At 39.9% G+C, this 19,716-nt stretch overlaps 1 protein-coding gene across 1 annotated transcript; it reads right to left on the bottom strand.

The window, feature by feature from the left end:
• Positions 1–1,838: 1,838 nt before the first annotated feature.
• LOC135476663 (cell cycle checkpoint control protein RAD9A-like) lies at positions 1,839–18,660 on the bottom strand. Its single transcript, XM_064756766.1, has 13 exons — positions 18,528–18,660; positions 17,295–17,365; positions 13,608–13,754; positions 12,597–12,711; positions 11,947–12,046; positions 10,395–10,501; positions 9,405–9,511; positions 8,395–8,459; positions 7,225–7,353; positions 5,718–5,825; positions 4,144–4,330; positions 2,908–3,015; positions 1,839–2,568 (listed from the first exon to the last, which is right to left on the bottom strand). The coding sequence occupies exons 1-13, from the start codon at positions 18,559–18,561 to the stop codon at positions 2,461–2,463; spliced, it is 1,386 nt and encodes a 461-aa protein (XP_064612836.1). The 5' UTR covers positions 18,562–18,660; the 3' UTR covers positions 1,839–2,460.
• Positions 18,661–19,716: the final 1,056 nt, after the last annotated feature.

The raw sequence follows: 19,716 nt of genomic DNA, 5'->3' as shown, positions 1-19,716 counted from the left end.
GACGGCTATGCAAAATGTAACCGGTTCTGGTCTCTGTTAACACCACTGGTTGACTTGATTTGTTCTCTTCAAGATTATATCTTTTGTCCGCTCATCAAAGCCTCTGAACACAGGCTGGAAGGGACAGAAGATCTTTTGGGTGACTTTTTTTCTAATTTAAAAAACTGCAAACCAAGTTATCCTCTGGAATGGAGTGTAGTATGTGACTTACATAATAGATATTGTGACAACATGTCTGTGAGAGAAAGAGATAGGGCTGTTCAGAAGGATGTTCATTGGATTTGATTCTATGGGATGTTCATCATAACAATGACAGCAATAATACAAGTAAACATTCGTGTACAGATTTGCATTTGACGTCATCGTACATGAAGGTTTAGCTTCCGTTGTCACCAAGAGCAGTAACCAACCACCAAGTACAAAGTCATTTTACCTGTTTGGTTTTAGTTTTGGTTTTAGCCACTAAAACCGCTGTAGTAGAATGATTTAGTGTGTGTCACACGCATAAAGATGATTGTCATTTGTCATTGGAAAATTTTCACTTCAGAATCACCCCTACAGTCACATGCAAGACTTAACCCAGTGGAGGTTTATAATTGATGAATAGATACTCTACTCATGTGTAGTTTAGCCACTTCCCTGGCAAATTCACCTGCAGTTGACTTAAGCGTTTCACAAACTGTTAGTGTAATTTCAGAAAGATAGAAATCCTTGACTTGCCACTTGAACATAATTGTCTTTACCTCAATATTTCCACTGCCAACAGCTGAAATGTTTTTGATGAGAAGGACTTCTGCATATCAATCATGTAAGGCGAAATCATGCTTTAGAGAAAGATTTGCATAGACTCTTATTCAGGTGTCAGTCCTAATCATTTTGAATTAAACTCACGTTCAGCAGGATTTTGCATTACACGATCTATATCACAAGACTTCAGCTTCCTACAGTAGAAGTAATAATCCTGAATGTACTATCTGGACACATGTATACACTGAAGAATGGTAGATTTTCTTCTTGGATACATATTATTTTCAAAGCGACTTTTTTTCCTCAGACCCTTGAGTCTAGAACAACATATTTTCTCAGTAATCTTCCAACAAGTCCACTACCTTTCCATTTCTCCATCATTTTCATGATGTATATGGTTCCTTAATTTTAAACATTATATTTGTGAAATTCAGTTGGATTTACATAGAGAAACTCTGTCCCCCAATATTAGTTGTAAGAAAAGATTTTTGCTGTGAAAGTAGAAAGATATTTTTATGTTTGAATTTTGTGTTTAAATTGTAATCTGCCTTAATGCAAGTATGCCTATGCTCAGTTACTGTATTCAAGATCGATTTGATTGGACACTACAATAACAGCAGCGTCGTTGTTGTTGTTGTTCATCAGGGTTTGCTCTGTAGAAATACAACTTTTTTGAAAAATAAACAAGAGATGAAAAGTATTTTTTTTTATGAGTTTGTCATATATTTGAATTAAATATACATGGATTATTAACTACACTGGCTATTTACATACATGCAAAATTAAATTTCTCATTTCTCATATATAGTTACACTTGAGTGGATTAAAAATGATCATCTTGAGTGGATTAAAATTGATCATCTTGATTCATTTTAATAGAACCACATAATGCACTTCACAAGATGTGGTTCAATGATCAGATTGGGATTTATTGCGTGGGGTTCACAAAATGTGCTCAGAAAGTTTGTATCGATATATATATATATATATTTCTGACTTGTTTTGAGGACAAGGAGCAACACCCTTTGGCTCAGTGCATCTATACAAAACTCACTTAAAATCATTTCTTTCGAGTATTTAGCAAGCCTTGTAAATTCCCCACTATGTACAAATAGGTTTGGGTCTGTTCTTAGGCAAGAGGTATAAAAAATCAAAGGAGATCGCAATATGTTAATACATAAACAACATGGAGAGATTAATCTGTTCTGTAATGGAAGAAGGAAACGTCATTTTTACCAAGTAATTTTGACAGCACTGCGAGCACGTACTTCCATGCAGTGTGACAACCAAATGTTGAAGACGTGACGAAGTGACCGATTGTTTTAGTCAAGGATGTTTCACTTCAACAACTATGCTCAGTTTCATGACTACAAACCAAGCGAACTGTGGATGCCATATAGGGCAAAGGCTGATGATCGCCAACATACGTCACGTAACGCAAATGGCCCTGAAAACTTTACTAAAAACTCGAGTGTCTGATGATTCACATAGGAGCGCACGTATCTTGCGGATAAGACCCGTCACTTAATACAAGGGAGTCCTTATTTCTCGATACCAACACTGGCAGGTTGTTAATTCTTTAACGGCTTTTGGGTTACAGGACTTGATGAAAAACTTCTCCAATGCTCATGTCTGACTGGCTAACAAGTTTTCAACATCGGTTTTTAGTTGATCTTCTCCACTGGTCAGGTTTACTGGCATTTGATTGGTTGATCAGTCGTCTTCATCAGTGTCTTCAGCCAATACGGAGACAGAAGCTGGTTTGTGGGATATGCTGGACTGAGTTGATGACTGAGACATTCCAAAAAACAGCGACTTGAACTGAAAATGAGAAAGAAAAAAAAAAAAACACCAATAAGAACATTTTACGAGCATAACTTGCAAGATATAGTAAATGAACTATTAAAAAGGAGTGCCAGGCACTAACATCTTTACCCTGTGTTAAAGTATAGGATACAGTACCTTTTTACTGGCAGGAGTGCGTGGCACTATCATCTTTACCCAGCGATGCAGTATAGGATACAGTACCTTTTTACTGGGAGGAGCGCCTGGCACTATCATCTTTACCCTGTGTTGCAGTATAGGATACAGGACCTTTTTACTGAGACGAGTGCCTGGCACTATCATCTTTACCCTGTGTTGCAGTACAGGATACAGTACCTTTTTACTGGGAGGAGTGCCTGGCACTGTATCTTCGAGGTCCTCATCCTCTTCGACATCCTCACAAGTCTGATCCAGGCCACGTTTCTTCACTTCACTTTCCACAGACTGTAAAGACAGGTACGCAGAGACTAAAACTCCATGTACACACGTAGCATTTATGATCATGTGGCACCGCACCCAGGTACTTAAAAGTGCAGAAGACAGAACATGATACTGAACGGTTTTCTCTTCTCCAGTGGCTGACGTAGTCCAGCGTACAGTGGAAGGGAAGTTTATTCTGATTGCTAATTTCCACCACATTGATTTCACCTATACAGTGGTAATCAGTATTATGGGGGTGGAAGAAACTGGAGTGCAGGGGTGAACCATCGACCTTTGGCAAGCTACTGGCAAACTTTCCCAAGTGTGACATACAGATGTTTACAAGGTGTAAGATGAGTGGTCTTCAAGGAACATTTGCAAACAGTGACACGATGCAATGCTCAGCCTTACAACAGACACATTGAGTACTATTATGGGCCATGCGATTCAGGGGGTGAAACAAAACTGTTTTTCACTTACTACACAATGATGGTGAGTTTTAGGAGTGACAGAGTGACTGCACGGAATAAACCATCAACTCTTGGCTGGTTACTGATGAACTTTCCAGCTTGACAAACTTTCACCCGCACACTTGTTCATTGGTATAAATACATTATGATATAATTTAAAAAATCAGAGGTGGCATTCGTAAATGGATTTTTGGATAATATGCAAGTTTATTTGTTTATTTATTTGATTGGTGTTTTACGCCATACTCAAGAATATTTTACTTATACAAAGGCAACCAGCATTATGGTAGGAGGAAAGCGGGCTTGGGGAAACCCACGACCATTCGCAGGTTGCTGGAAATTTCCACGCATACGGCTGGAGAAGAAGCCAGCATGAGCTGGAATTGAAATCCGGAAGAGTGACAAGCTCCTGGGTCATTGCGCTGAACTCGCATGCTAACCCCCTCGGCCGTGAAGGCCTCGATATGTAAGTTTTAGTCCATGCTATTGTCTTTGTGCATAATTAGACTAATTAATCCTAGATAAGGTTGAAAACAAACATGCCGATATCTGACATCATGAGACCCTTGATCTGTCATAGATAAGTCACATCAGATTTGTGAGCTTTGCCAGTGCTTTGAGAAAAAAACTGAAGGCTGCACACCTCTGGATGAGGAGAGTAATGCACACCTGATTTACTTACCTGAGACATAAAGTCCGCTGGGGGCTTAACTGCCCCTCTGTGGTAGATCTGGGAGGGCCGGCAGTGCGTGGCATTGTGTGTATCCATGGTAACATCCACAGCAGCTGTCAGTTCCAAATCCATGTCGTCTTCCATCATCTCCTGATAGGCTGCTTCAAACCTTTCTGAAGGTGGCACCCGGGATTTTCTGTGATAAACAGAAGAAGAAATGATTGATTGATCAGTGATAATCAATATACACTTCTTATTCATTCACTTGATTGCTGTAGAACGCTACAATCAAGAATTCCTTTACATATATTACAATGGTCAGTTTACAGGTGGAGTAAACCAGTGTACCCTGGGTAACCCATCAAGGTGGAGTTAACCAGTGTACCCTGGGTAACCCATCAAGGTGGAGTAAACCAGTGTACCCTGGGTAACCTATCAAGGTGGAGTTAACTAGTGTACTCTGGGTAGACCATCAAGGTGTGGTAAACCAGTGTACCCTGGGTAACCCATCAAGGTGTGGTAAACCAGTGTACCCTGGGTAACCCATCAAGGTGGAGTAAACCACTGTACTCTGGGTAGACCATCAAGGTGTGGTAAACCAGTGTACCCTGGGTAACCCATCAAGGTGGAGTTAACCAGTGTACTCTGGGTAGACCATCAAGGTGTGGTAAACCAGTGTACCCTGGGTAACCTATCAAGGTGGAGTTAACTAGTGTACTCTGGGTAGACCATCAAGGTGTGGTAAACCAGTGTACCCTGGGTAACCCATCAAGGTGTGGTAAACCAGTGTACCCTGGGTAACCCATCAAGGTGGAGTAAACCACTGTACTCTGGGTAGACCATCAAGGTGTGGTAAACCAGTGTACCCTGGGTAACCCATCAAGGTGGAGTTAACCAGTGTACTCTGGGTAGACCATCAAGGTGCGGTAAACCAGTGTACCCTGGGTAACCTATCAAGGTGGAGTTAACCAGTGTACCCTGGGTAACCCATCAAGGTGGAGTAAACCAGTGTACTCTGGGTAGACCATCAAGGTGTGGTAAACCAGTGTACCCTGGGTAACCCATCAAAGTGGAGTAAACCAGTGTACCCTGGGTAAACCATCAAGGTGGAGTAAACCAGTGTACCCTGGGTAACTCATCAAGGTTTTGGCAGTGACTCACAAACTTCCCAGATGTCACTTTGTTAGTTACAGCCACAATCAGGGCAGATGGAATTACATTAAAATGCATGTTTACCAGCACATCATAGTCTTAATCCAATTCCATATGTAACCCCATTCACATTCTTATTATTTGACCGATGTAATGTTTATTGGAAACTTTTGATATTATGTAAAAGACAGTCTTATGCAAATCAACACGCCCCCATTGCTTTATCAAGAGGGGATAATAGAAGTACATACGGAAAAAAAATATAGATGAGATATTTAAAGCAAAATGTCTTCATTAATATTTAGTTTACAACACTGAAGTGAATGCAAGAGATGACCACTTTTAGCTGTTTTAATTAATACTCTTTCCGTGCGACACCTGAACGAGCAATCTACAAATTAACAAGTGTTCTGTAGAGACATCTGGATTACCTGTCTCCACTTCCATTCTCCTCCTCTGGTATGGGAGGGCAGCTCTGATTTGAGGACTTTTTACCTAATCGGCTTGGCTCTTCTGTGATTGTGTCTCCACTACCAGATCTAAGGGGAGACAATTTATTCACTCATTGTAAGTGGTGATTGATAATGCTATACACAGAAAACCACCGGCCTTTGACAAATTACTGACAAACTTTTCAACAAGTGATGTATGGATGAATATGAATTAAGGATTCACCTTTGCAACTGCGTAGTAAAATTCATTTTAATAACAGGAGAAAATTAGAATAAGATGAGACAAAGAGGAAAAGATATGTACATGGATGTATATTTTGAGTTGAGTGTTGTTTAATGCCATACCCAAAACTCTTTCACTCATACAATGACAGTCAGTTATGTGGGTGGAGGGAAATGGTGTGTCTGTTGTAAACCACCGACCACTGGCAAATTGCTGACAAACTTTCCCATGTGTGGATTACATGAACACACATGAACATCATACTGGTGGAAGACGAGGTCTTCAGCAAACGTTAGACTGGGGTCAATCAGCTACACAAGCACTGTCGACAGATTAATGTCACTTAGGCCACAAAAACAGTGGACAGTGGCAAAGGCCGGGATTGAACCAGTACCCCACATGTTAAATGCTGATTTTGAATTATGAATCAATCTAAAGACTTTCAAAAACTAAAGATTGAAGCCATCTGAAAACCGTATGTTTTAAATGCCTAATGTATTACATAGGCCAATCCATAACCTAGCCAACTTTCATTTAAAATTGGCACTTCTTTCTTAAAAACAGAGCTTTGTCGGCTTACACAATCCATTTCAAGTGCCTCTGTGAACCTGTTTATTGATTGGTGTTTAAATGCTGTATGAAAGCATTTTTCACTGATATGACGGCAATCAGATCCATGGGTGGACAAAAGCAGAATGGCAACAAATGTATAAAATGTGTTACTTACTATAGATTTAGGCAAAATTGCAAAAGAACTACTGTGCCATGTACTACACCTACTAATTTGCAACTCGATAAGAAAAAGCCAAAAATCTCAAATAAAGAGTGAGTGAGTGAGGTTTAACGTTGTGCTCAACAATTTTTCAGTCATATGACGATGAAGGAATCCTTAGGATGTATGTAATGTACCTCCTTGTTGCAGGACGCATTTCCAACGCTCTTCTATCTAGTGCTGCTTCAATGAGATGACTTACCGAAGGCAAGTAAGCCGACCCGCCCGAGCCATTATACTGGTACAGGTCAGCTACTCGTTGCACTATCCCCATCAGCTGAACGTCAAGCAAGGAAGTTACAACTTCCTCTTTTAAAGTCTTAGGTATGACTCGACCCAGGATTGATCCTTGATCTACCGAAGCAGACGCTCTACCAACTGTGCTATCCGGGCCGGTCTCTCAAATAAATACTTGACAACTTTAATAGGCTACATCTGACTTATGAGAAACATCATGAGCTCGTACTTCTTCATAACTGATGCTCCATTACCTGGACTTAGAAAGTTTCTTGGTCTGCGACACAGAGCGCTGCTGTGAGTCCGACTGTAAGTCTGCCAATGTTGCCAGGACAAAGTTGGCTTCATAGGCTTTATCACCAGGGATGGTGAACACTATCGGCCTGGAAAATAAACCATATACCGTTCACATTTCACAGTGGATCCACAACTGTTACTATACTGAAGATAACAAAATAGTACTCCTTTGTTTTGTGTGTTTGCCAGGGTTTAGCGCCATTTTTAACGTTATTTTAAATCACACTGCAACAATGCCTGACCAAATTCCAACATATTTTCCTACAATATGATGCTGACTCACTGGAACGCCATGGCAAAACATTTAGGGAAGACGCCTTACAACTCAAAGAATAATGACAGGCCATGGTTTAGTGTCATTTTCACAGTTGTTTGTCACATCACACCAATGTTTTCTTATGGCCACCCTGACTCAATGCTTAACACGTGCTGCCTCACTGGAACACCATGCAGAAGACACTATTAAAGAGGTGATGCTCTTCCCACTCATGATATACTGAGACAGATTAGCCACCCAAACACAATGTCAACATATTTAGAGTGATGCCTCACTTAAATGCTATGTCAAAGACACCAGAGATGACAATCCATCCTGTATAGATGTATATCTGCACTGAATGAATCAATACACATAACTGATTTTTGTCTTTGTTCATCTCTCTTGTTTACACATGCTACATGTTGACACTTGTAACATAAATTAATCACATGGCTATTTTAACCTGTTTTGAAATTTCATGTTAAAACCTTAAAGGAAAAGAAACAGTAAAACTGAAGTGAATATCATGAGAAATACCACTTAAAACTGCATCGGAAAACACTAAGACCTATTTTTTGCTCTTCCGTTTCACTTCATAATGTGCAGTCATATGTTTTTAATGTATGGTGGGTTTTATGGACCAGATTGACACTTTATGTGATTTAGTAGGTATCTTAACCGCATACATATCCCAGCCTGGTCTTGTAAAGGTTTCACCTATTATTAATTAAGTATACTTGAATAAATAGGTAGGCTTTTGTCCATGGAGGTTTAGTCCAGGGTGATTTAGGTGTTGATTTCTTTTTCGTTTTTTTAGGGCAGGTATTCCGTCCTACTCCTGGTGAATTACATGTACGGAAACACTCACTTCCCAGCTGTATCAAAGTTGACAGACATAGGCAAGTTGTTGGCTTCAGCGAAAGCAAGAATTGCCTGAAAGTGGACACAAATATGAGATAATTAAGATAAAAAACTGTTTTTACTGCCAAGAAAACAATTAAGAAATTGGTAACAATTGTCTGTTACTTTGTTCGAGGTTCGATGTACTTTTGAACATTATTTCTAACACTCATGATGGCCTCATAGTATAAAGAATGGCTAGTCCCAAGGCCACCATAATTATGGTGCAACCTCACTAAATCAGAGTACTGAAGACATGACACCAAGCCCTTTCAGTATAAAACAGACACCAAGCCAACAAGTATAGCTGAACAATCACCTTGTGCCTTCTGCAAAGACATACAGGGGTTCATACAAGCGGAAGTCACCTTTCTATGTACCCTCAGCCCAAAATTCAACAAATTTTTCTTTCAAATTTATATTTTAGCAACTTACTGGCTTTCAGGCATATCTGTGTTGAACATTTCCCAATTTTATATTCCAGATGCATTTTTTAAAATACCACAAAAAAGACATCTTACCTGGAATCTATTCAACAAAATACAATAACGGAATACAATGACCCGTGTGTTATGTTATATATATATATATATATGACACACAGGTCATTATATAACAGGTAACTTGACACTTGATATAATATATATATAACACACGGGTCATTTGTCATTTGTTGTACTGTTGCATCCCCATTACTAGACTACTGTATTTCACCTAAAATTTGGGGATTAAAAATGTACATTCTGATGAACATAAAATAACATCTTTTTTATGTTTTTCTGATAAAAAATTAACAAAACGTCCCAAAAACTGTCAAGTAGCCATATGATGTAAATGAATCAATCTGAACCCAGCAACATGGGTCACTTGAAAAGTGCTCAACTTTAGGTGAAACACAGTAGTGTGTTTTTGCTCTAAATTTTCCACAGCATGTTTTGAACTCCTGCAGTTCTCCTTTAAAGGGTCTATCAACCTTACCCTGAACTCTTTTAGACAGAAAGTGACCTCAGTGTCTGTGCCAATCTGACAGAGGTCAAACTCAGTGGGGTCAAGATTCAACACTGTATGCATCACTTTCATTGGATCTGCAAGTTAAGAACAAAGAAACCAGTCAGCATAAGTAGTCCCTCTGATGAAAATGGTTACCATTCAAACCTGAGTAACTGTCACAAAGTAAATCATCTTTTGCAGGGACTGCAGTGGCCTTCTACATCCAAAAAAAGGGCAATTTTCACTAATTTCCGCGCCATGCATTAAAAGACAAGAAAACAAACAATATAGGCTTAATTATTTTTAAAGAGGTGAGGAAAAGGCAACACCAGTTGTTTCTGATGCACTTGGTAACTCTTTAAAACAACTCTTCACACGGAATTCTTACACGGCTTACAAGAAACACGATGTTGTGTCAGAAAACATGAATCAAAACTATGTTTTCCCTTTTAGCAATATGTGGGTAGGGTACGAGTGACGTAAGCTTTGTGCCCAGGCTACAGAAACTGGTTACAGCTAATAACCTGGGTAGTCGTTTTGATTTTCTCAATGTGCTCAATTCTGCTTACATTTACCTTAACATTTAACATTTAACTTACATATAACATATCTCAGTTATGCAACATCACAAAAATAAAAGTAAGCTTTTTAAACTAAATGTGGTACATTTTACTGATGTATATATACATCTGCTCTAACATTGCCTTCTCTTTTAGCTTTTAGTAATTTTGGCCAAATTGAAACTGTTAAAGAGATTAATTACTCTGTAAAAACAAAACTTGTCAATATATCGAAGTTGGTATTTTCTGAAAGTAAACTTAGTTTGTGGTCTCTTTACAGGAGTTCTTTAATCATAAATGATTTTATCTTGTTTCGTTTTTGTGTCTGAAAATACCTCTTTTCTCTCTTTTTGTTTTGAATTTTCTTTTTACAAAACATAAACTATTTTACAATTAAGACTTTGACTTCAATTTTTACCTGGCTCATCCTCCACATAGTTCTTGAAAGAGATCCTCTCCGAGTTGACAATCAGAGTTACCTCCTCTTGGCTGGTCTGGAAATTTCCCACCACATCTGCCATTAATCTGAAATAAAAATAAAGACACAGAGGAAAAATGGAAACTGGTTCAGTACTTTTATAGGAGAAGCTGAGTGAGACAAAACTGTTTCAAACAAATCGATGGACATATTTAAGACATACTCTCCTACTGACTTGTTAACATGTGCCTTCCACTAAATGTTTCCTCTTAAGGTAAGATTTCTTACCTGGCATGTGCCCTTAGCACATTAGGGCTGGTGTCCTTAGAGAACATGTGCCTTCCACTAAATGCTTCTTCTGAAAGTAAGATTTCTCACCTGGCATGTGCCCTTAGCACATTAGGGCTGGTGTCCTTAGAGAACATGTGCCTTCCACTAAATGTTTCCTCTTCAGGTAAGATTTCTTAGCTGGCATGTGCTTTCAGCACATTAGGGCTTGTGTCCTTAGAGAACATGTGCCTTCCACTAAATGTTTCCTCTTAAGGTAAGATTTCTTACCTGGCATGCACAGTCAACACATTAGGGCTGGTTGCCTTAGAGAACATGTGCCTTCCACTAAATGGCTTTCCCTGAAGGTAAGATTTCTTAACTGGCATGTGCCCTTAGCACATTAGGGCTGGTGTCCTTAGAGAACATGTGCCTTCCACTAAATGTTTCCTCTTAAGGTAAGATTTCTTACCTGGCATGCACAGTCAACACATTAGGGCTGGTGGCCTTAGAGAACATGTGCCTCCCACTAAATGGCTTTCCCTGAAGGTAAGATTTCTTAACTGGCATGTGCCCTTAGCACATTAGGGCTGGTGGCCTTAGAGAACATGTGCCTTTCACTAAATGTTTCCTCTTAAGGTAAGATTTCTTACCTGGCATGCGCAGTCAACGCATTAGGGCTGGTGGCCTTAGAGAACATGTGCCTTCCACTAAAATGCTTCCCCTGAAGGTAAGATTTCTTACCTGGCATGTGCCCTTAGCACATTAGGGCTGGTGTCCTTAGAGAACATGTGCCTTCCACTAAATGTTTCCTCTTAAGGTAAGATTTCTTACCTGGCATGTGCCCTTAGCACATTAGGGCTGGTATCCTTAGAGAACATGTGCCTTCCACTAAATGTTTCCTCTTAAGGTAAGATTTCTTACCTGGCATGTGCCCTTAGCACATTAGGGCTGGTGGCCTTCGAGAACATGTGCCTTCCACTAAAATGCTTCCCCTGAAGGTAAGATTTCTTACCTGGCATGTGCCCTTAGCACATTAGGGCTGGTGTCCTTAGAGAACATGTGCCTTTCACTAAATGTTTCCTTTTAAGGTAAGATTTCTTACCTGGCATGCACAGTCAACACATTAGGGCTGGTGGCCTTAGAGAACATGTGCCTTCCACTAAATGTTTCCTCTTAAGGTAAGATTTCTTACCTGGCATGTGCCCTTAGCACATTAGGGCTGGTGTCCTTAGAGAACATGTGCCTTCCACTAAATGTTTCCTTTTAAGGTAAGATTTCTTACCTGGCATGTGCTTTCAGCACATTAGGGCTTGTGTCCTTAGAAAACACAGCCTGAAGCGTCTCACACTCTATAAATGCCAGGTTATGAGTCTTCACTATACCTATAACACACCAACAAACCCAAAAACTGAACTATTAATACACATTTTACGCACCTTACCCAAAAATTGCAACGTTAAAAGACAAGCAAGTAGTCCAACTGTGCTACATCATATTTCATTTGGATGTTGCTCTGTGGAATCCGTAATTTCAATGTAATTTGCGAACTGTGTACTGGGCCAAGCAACACATTACAGGTTTGAACCAGTAAATTGTACTTGACAAATTAAAAGGGTAAATTATATTCATATCAAATCAGCACCCTTTTGTCACAATTCTTAAAAATTTATGTCAACCAGTTGGAACATGTCTATTTTTTATTTATGATTTCAACTCGTATATGTATATATATGTATATAGTGATGTATTACTGGCTATTTTCATGTTTACAAAAATGGAATTGTGTATATAGATTTTGTTTGTTCAAGTATTATTATAGAAGGCCCCTGGACAGAGCAATTTGTTCAATTTAACAGTTACCCTCTTTATATAAAGGTTTCATTCATTCAATCATTCATTCAAAGAACTAAAAATTACGGCGATTATTCTCACCATGTTTACAGTGTAGCTGGAAGGTTAGTTTACAATCCTTCATGTCCATGGTAATCTTGCATCTTTCCACGGTCTTCTCAATTGTGGACAGAGACTTGAACACTGTCATGCAGGACTGGAATGGACAAAAATAAAGTGGCCTTTGTCAATAGGTATATGGGGCCTCCATGGCTCAGTCGGTTAGCGCGCTAGCGCAGCATAATGACCCAGGAGCCTCTCACCAATGGGGTCACTGTGAGTTCAAGTCCAGCTCATGTTGGCTTCCTCTCCGGCCGTACGTGCGAAGGTCTTCCAGCAACCTGCAGATGGTCGTGGGTTTCCCCTGGGCTGCGCCCCGATTTCCACCCACCATAATGCTGGCTGCCGTCGTATAAGTGAAATATTCTTGAGTATGGCGTAAAACACCAATCAAATAAATAATAAATAAATAACAACAGGTAAATATAAATACAGAAGAAATCAAGTACTGGGAGAATACATAAAGGCAAAGAAAACACTGTTATGAAGTATATGCCATCATAGTGAGTGGAAACCAGGAAGAGCTCTGGGGGGAAACCCATGAGGAAAGAAGATTTAATCTTGTTTCCTGCTAGTAGCTGTCAAAATGAAGCAATGCTTAGGTATTTTTGTCGTACTTAACAATTTTTCATTCACATGAAGACGGGGAATCATTAGGTGCGTGTACATATACTGTGTTTTCTTGTGGCACAGGGAGTTCATGCTGCCAAAATGTTGCCACAACTAAAGTTCATGCCGAAGACACCAGATATGACACCCTACCAGTGCCATTACACTGACACTGGGCCAACCTGTCTTGTTTCCTTGCTCTAACCTCTCAGTGCTGACGCCAAGCGAGGTAGCAACAAGTACCATTTTTGAAACTCTTTGGTATGATCCAACCCTGGTTTTGACCCAGGCTTTATCCCGTGTCTCTCAAGTTTGAGGCAGACGCTCTAACTATTTTCTTTCATGTGTCAATATAATATACATGTAGTTTTAAGATCCAGCCACCTTAATTGTAATTTTACACTTGATGGTGTCTTCTGAATCTGAAGAGTTAATCTGCCCCGATCCTTCATCATAATGCTGGAAGAAGTCTGGAGCGAAAACGAAGCAGGCATACGCAGATCTTGAGGAGTTAACAGTTCTCAGAGTCAGCTGAAAGCAAAACAGAGTGTTGATTGATTGACAGGTTCTATTTGATTGGCAGTCGTAAGTACTGTTTAGATACCGGCACTCGAACAATGGTTTTGGCGCACTCATTGATGCCCAAAAACCAAAACAGAATGTCAAAGGCTACAATTAATTATGGCAAATAAATACTGTATTTCACGCAAAGTTTCGTCTGAAAAATGTACTTTCAGAATTACATGAAGGTCTTAAAATGATACTTTTAATGTCAACATTTAAGTTTTTCAGATAAGAGATTATTCAAACTTCACCAAGAAAAACCCTCTTAAGTGACACTACAAGGTAGACAAATTATTCAGAAACCAGCAAAATGTGTCACTTGAAAAATTCTAAACTTAGGTGAAATACGGTATATATGGGTAGTGAATGTATATCAGTTTGCATTGAAATATTTGTGTTAAGTCAATGCCACATGACAACAGCTTTATGTCAATGTCAGTTTTTCAGACTTTTCCACAACATAAGGGCACTCATACAAACTATCTTCACTTCATGTGATGTCTAAGTCAATGTTCATCTGAAGTGGTTGTAAGCCATGTAACCATTCGTTCATTCTATGCTCATATGGCTCCTGGTTCAGACTGGCATTACCTTATACTGAATGTTCCTGTTAACCTCATGGTTCGGCAGAGGTAGGCATTCCTCTTATCCTAGGTGAAAATGAACCCTGTTCCTTTCACCCCATGTTCAAGTATAGTGTTAGCAAAGAATTGATAAACTGGGAGTGCAAAAAAGGTAGGGAGTGCACCTCCTTTGACCAAATGTAGTAATGGAAGCCAATGGAGCGGAGCGCAGGGAGCAGACAGGCTGCAGTTTATGTTACCTATACTGAGTTCATGTTCCTGCAGGTGTTCATCTTACCCCAAGTTTTGTGTAAACTTCTGTAAACATTAAAGGGATACAGAGTCACTGCTCATTGGTTGAAAGCGTAGATAGGGTTTCCTAGGTTAAATCTTGTACTATACATAAAATTCAGCTCAGGCAAGGTATAGCCTGGACTTGTATCCCTGTTTCCATAATTGCTAGGTGTTCATGTTGCTGTGGATGTTCATCTTACCCCATGTTCATGTAAACCTCTGTGATTGATCACTGCAACCATGTCACTATTTTGTGCCCATGGTGCACTGTGTCTGTGTTGCTGTGGGTGTTCATCTTACCCCATGTTCACGTAAACCTCTATGACTGATCACTGCAACCATATCACTATTTTGTGCCCATGGTGCACTGTGTCTGTGTTGCTGTGGGTGTTCATCTTACCCCATGTTCCTGTAAACCTCTATGACTGATCACTGCAACCATATCACTATTTTGTGCCCATGGTGCACTGTGTCTGTGTTGCTGTGGGTGTTCAACTTACCCCATGTTCATGTAAACCTCTATGATCATTGTAACCATATCACTGTTTTGTGTCCATTGTGCTGTGTTCGTGTTGCTGTGGATGTTCATCTTACCCCATGTTCATGTAAACCTCTGTGACTGATCACTGCAACCATGTCACTATTTTGTGCCCATGGTGCACTGTGTCTGTGTTGCTGTGGGTGTTCAACTTACCCCATGTTCATGTAAAACCTCTATGATTGATCACTGCAACCATATCATATTTTGTGCCCATCGTGCACTGTGTCTGTGTTGCTGTGGGTGTTCATCTTACCCCATGTTCATGTAAACCTCTATGACTGATCACTGCAACCATGTCACTATTTTGTGCCCACGGTGCACTGTGTCTGTGTTGTTGTGGATGTTCAACTTACCCCATGTTCATGTAAAACCTCTATGATTGATCACTGCAACCATGTCACTATTTTGTGCCCATGGTGCACTGTGTATGTGTTGTTGTGGATGTTTAACTTACCCCATGTTCATCTAAACCTCTATGATTGATCACTGCAACCATGTCACTGTTTTGTGCCCACGGTGCACTGTGTCTGTGTTGCTGTGGGTGTTTAACTTACCCCATGTTCATGTAAACCTCTATGACTGATCACTGCAACCATATCACTATTTTGTGCCCGTGGTGCACTGTGTCTGTGTTGCTGTGGGTGTTCATCTTACCCCATGTTCATGTAAACCTCTATGACTGATCACTGCAACCATGTCACTATTTTGTGCCCATGGTGCACTGTGTCTGTGTTGCTGTGGGTGTTCAACTTACCCCATGTTCATGTAAAACCTCTATGATTGATCACTGCAACCATATCACTATTTTGTGCCCATGGTGCACTGTGTCTGTGTTGCTGTGGGTGTTCATCTTACCCCATGTTCATGTAAACCTCTATGACTGATCACTGCAACCATATCACTATTTTGTGCCCATGGTGCACTGTTTCTGTGTTGTTGTGGATGTTTAACTTACCCCATGTTCATCTAAACCTCTATGATTGATCACTGCAACCATGTCACTGTTTTGTGCCCACGGTGCACTGTGTCTGTGTTGCTGTTGGTGTTTAACTTACCCCATGTTCATCTAAACCTCTGTGATTGATCACTGCAACCATGTCACTATTTTGTCCTCACGGTACACTGTGTTGCTGTGGGTGTTCATCTTACCCCATGTTCATCTAAACCTCTATGACTGATCACTGCAACCATGTCACTGTTTTGTGCGCACGGTGCACTGTGTCTGTGTTGCTGTGGGTGTTCATCTTACCCCATGTTTATGTAAACCTCTATGATCATTGTAACCCTATCACTTTTTTGTGTTTATTGCGCAGTGTTCGTATTGGTGTGGGTGTTCAACTTACCCCATGTTCATGTAAACCTCTATGATCATTGTAACCATATCACTGTTTTGTGTTCATTGTGCTGTGTTTGTGTTGCTGTGGGTGTTCATCTTACCCCATGTTCATGTAAAACCTCTATGACTGATCACTGCAACCATATCACTATTTTGTGCCCATGGTGCACTGTTTCTGTGTTGTTGTGGATGTTTAACTTACCCCATGTTCATCTAAACCTCTATGATTGATCACTGCAACCATGTCACTGTTTTGTGCCCACGGTGCACTGTGTCTGTGTTGCTGTTGGTGTTCATCTTACCCCATGTTCATGTAAACCTCTATGATCATTGTAACCCTATCACTTTTTTGTGTTTATTGCGCAGTGTTCGTATTGGTGTGGGTGTTCATCTTACCCCATGTTCATGTAAACCTCTATGATCATTGTAACCATATCACTGTTTTGTGTTCATTGTGCTGTGTTCGTGTTGCTGTGGGTGTTCATCTTACTCCATGTTCATGTAAAGCCTCTATGATCATTGTAACCCTATCACTGTTTTGTGTCCATTGTGCTGTGTTTGTGTTGCTGTGGATGTTCATCTTACCCCATGTTCATGTAAACCTCTATGATCATTGTAACCATATCACTGTTTTGTGTTCATTGTGCTGTGTCCGTGTTGCTGTGGGTGTTCATCTTACTCCATGTTCACGTAAACCTCTATGATCATTGCAACCATATCACTGTTTTGTGTTCATTGTGCTATGCTCGTGTTGCTGTGGGTGTTCATCTTACCCCATGTTCAAGTGGTTCCACATACAATTCCTCTCCAATTTTTGACAGGGAATGAATTGCCCGACCAAACACTAAAAAAGGAAAGAAAACACAATCTTTTAAAGACTTCAAGGAACTGGGATTTGAAAAATGTTACATCATCTGGATGGACTCTATGCTTTAAAATTCTGACAGTCCTTAATTTCACAGAGACACCATAAAATGCCAAAACATCAATTGCACTCAACCACTTGCTTCATACTTAGAACCACTCATTTCAAAATCTCTCATATGACATGTGAAAAGCATATGATTCTCTGCTTTGTTGTTTGGACTACAGTGGGGAAGGTGGGGGTATTTTCCAAGGTTATTAGTCGATTAAGTGTCACTTGCCTATTTCAACAAACTACTAATAAACTACGAACTACCATTGCCTTCTACAGACCTGACAAAACTGTAACATAAAGATGGTGGTATTATGGGATAGAATAATGTTCAATACGAGGCAATAAACCCAGCTTTACCAGAGGCATGTCCATTCACCGCTGATTATCATATTTGAAATGAGGATTGAGAGTAAAACTGGCAACACTGGTTTCTGCATAGTCTAAATTAATCTAACATGGGTTTGGCAAAATTTTGTTTGGCCCAGAATGGCCCCAAACCTCTGTCAAACGGTAGTCCATTTAAAAACCTGATGCAGTTACATGCCTTTGTGAAATATGTCGAGGCTGTAAGTACAGCCATTCGCTTTGTGAATTACCAAGGAATCTCGAACCCATGCGGCCTGTGAAATAACAGATCGATAAATTGACAGACGAAAAGATAAGGAACATAAGTGTCTGCAACCTTAAGGCTGTGGAGACGTATTTGATAGATAATTTTGGTCTCAAACGCAGTGATACACTGCCACGACAACGTACTGCATCAGGTTTCTAAATGGAACGCGCTCTGATGTTGGTTTGGGGCCATCCATGAGTGAGCAAAATTTTGCCAAACCAAACGTCAGGGTAATCTCGGTCTAATTTCTGAATCCGGTGCTGTCACGTGGTAGATTCACTGAAGAATCTGCTTTTCATAAGGAACATATGAGAAGTGGGTCAACGACAAACACAGACGTCACCCGATTGTTAACAACTATCAGTGGAAGTTCAACATATCTGCGGTGCCAGCTGAAGTTTGTTGTTGTTGTTGTTAATGTGTCGAAACACCAATCGTCCGGTAACCAACACCAACTGCCTCAAGAAAACCAACCTTTTACGTGGATCCCAGGAATAATACACTTCATTTTTGCTGATCATACTTTTCACATATCGACACTGTGTATAATTCATCGCTAAACATCCCCTTGTCACATAGTCGTTTCCATTTTGCCGCTCTGTATTTGTGAGATTGACACTTTTTCATCTGAAAGGATGTCAACATGTAGACCGGATATTCTTAGAGGAAGCGAAGCATTACACTCGTACCTTTTACTTTTATTTATTTCCGTTAAAGAAAAAGGGACGAGTCGATGACGCAGGAGGCGGAGTTGGGTCCACCTATTCACCTATTCAGTAGCCATGCTGTGTTAAATATCATAGGCACAAAACGTTGTTTAATACACGTCCAGTTTGAATATACGGCTTTGCCATAAACCCCAGGACGCATCATATAGCCCAAGTGAGACATTTCTTGAGTATACTGTATATACAATTCAAATTACGTCAAAATGTCAAAGTATGAAGTACACGCATATTTTCATCATGAATCAAGAAAAATAAATGACATGGGACCTAGTATCTTAATTAGTTTCAAAAAATGCAAAATGTGTGGTGAGCTACAACAGTCTTAATTAGCATCCTATTTTTCAAAGATTTAATGAAACAAACACTATAGGTTTAGGCTACCTATGGCGTCCACAGAATATTCTAGTAGCCTATCCTGTATTCTGTTTACTGCGAAAGATTCACCTAATGCCTAGATTTGATCAAATGCTCTAGTCCCAGTTGTTCGAAAGTGTATTAGGGCCTAGCTAACAGTGGCGTCAAGTCATATTTTATATCTAAATTTTTATCCAAACTCTGCAGCCAACGCAGTTCTCCAACGACAAAGTATAAAAGCAGCAGTTTTTGCTCATATGTAATCTACTGTAACACAATTTTGTTAAGGGTAATTGCAAAACTGAAGACTTGGCTTAAAGTTAATTTTTGTATTAAGTCTTGAACCAGTTTTGAGCAACTGGGCCTTGGGGTATTTAATTAGACAGAAAAACAATACCAATGACCGATCCTCCCTGACAGAGTATAGAGTCTATTTTTTATTTAGGCTGCGATAAGCATGCTTATTCCTCTTATGGAAATGATCTGGTAGCGGAGGAGCCTTGATGTCAGCATTGGTTCTGCCGTTTAGAGCATACGATCAAGTTGTATTTCCGTGTGCTTAGACCCTCATCGATGAGATC

The sequence above is a fragment of the Liolophura sinensis genome, chromosome 10 (assembly GCF_032854445.1).
Source record: "Liolophura sinensis isolate JHLJ2023 chromosome 10, CUHK_Ljap_v2, whole genome shotgun sequence".
NCBI classification, from domain to species: Eukaryota; Metazoa; Mollusca; class Polyplacophora; order Chitonida; family Chitonidae; genus Liolophura; species Liolophura sinensis.
Note: the sequence above shows the minus strand (reverse complement) of the source record. Positions and strands in the feature narration are given on the sequence as shown.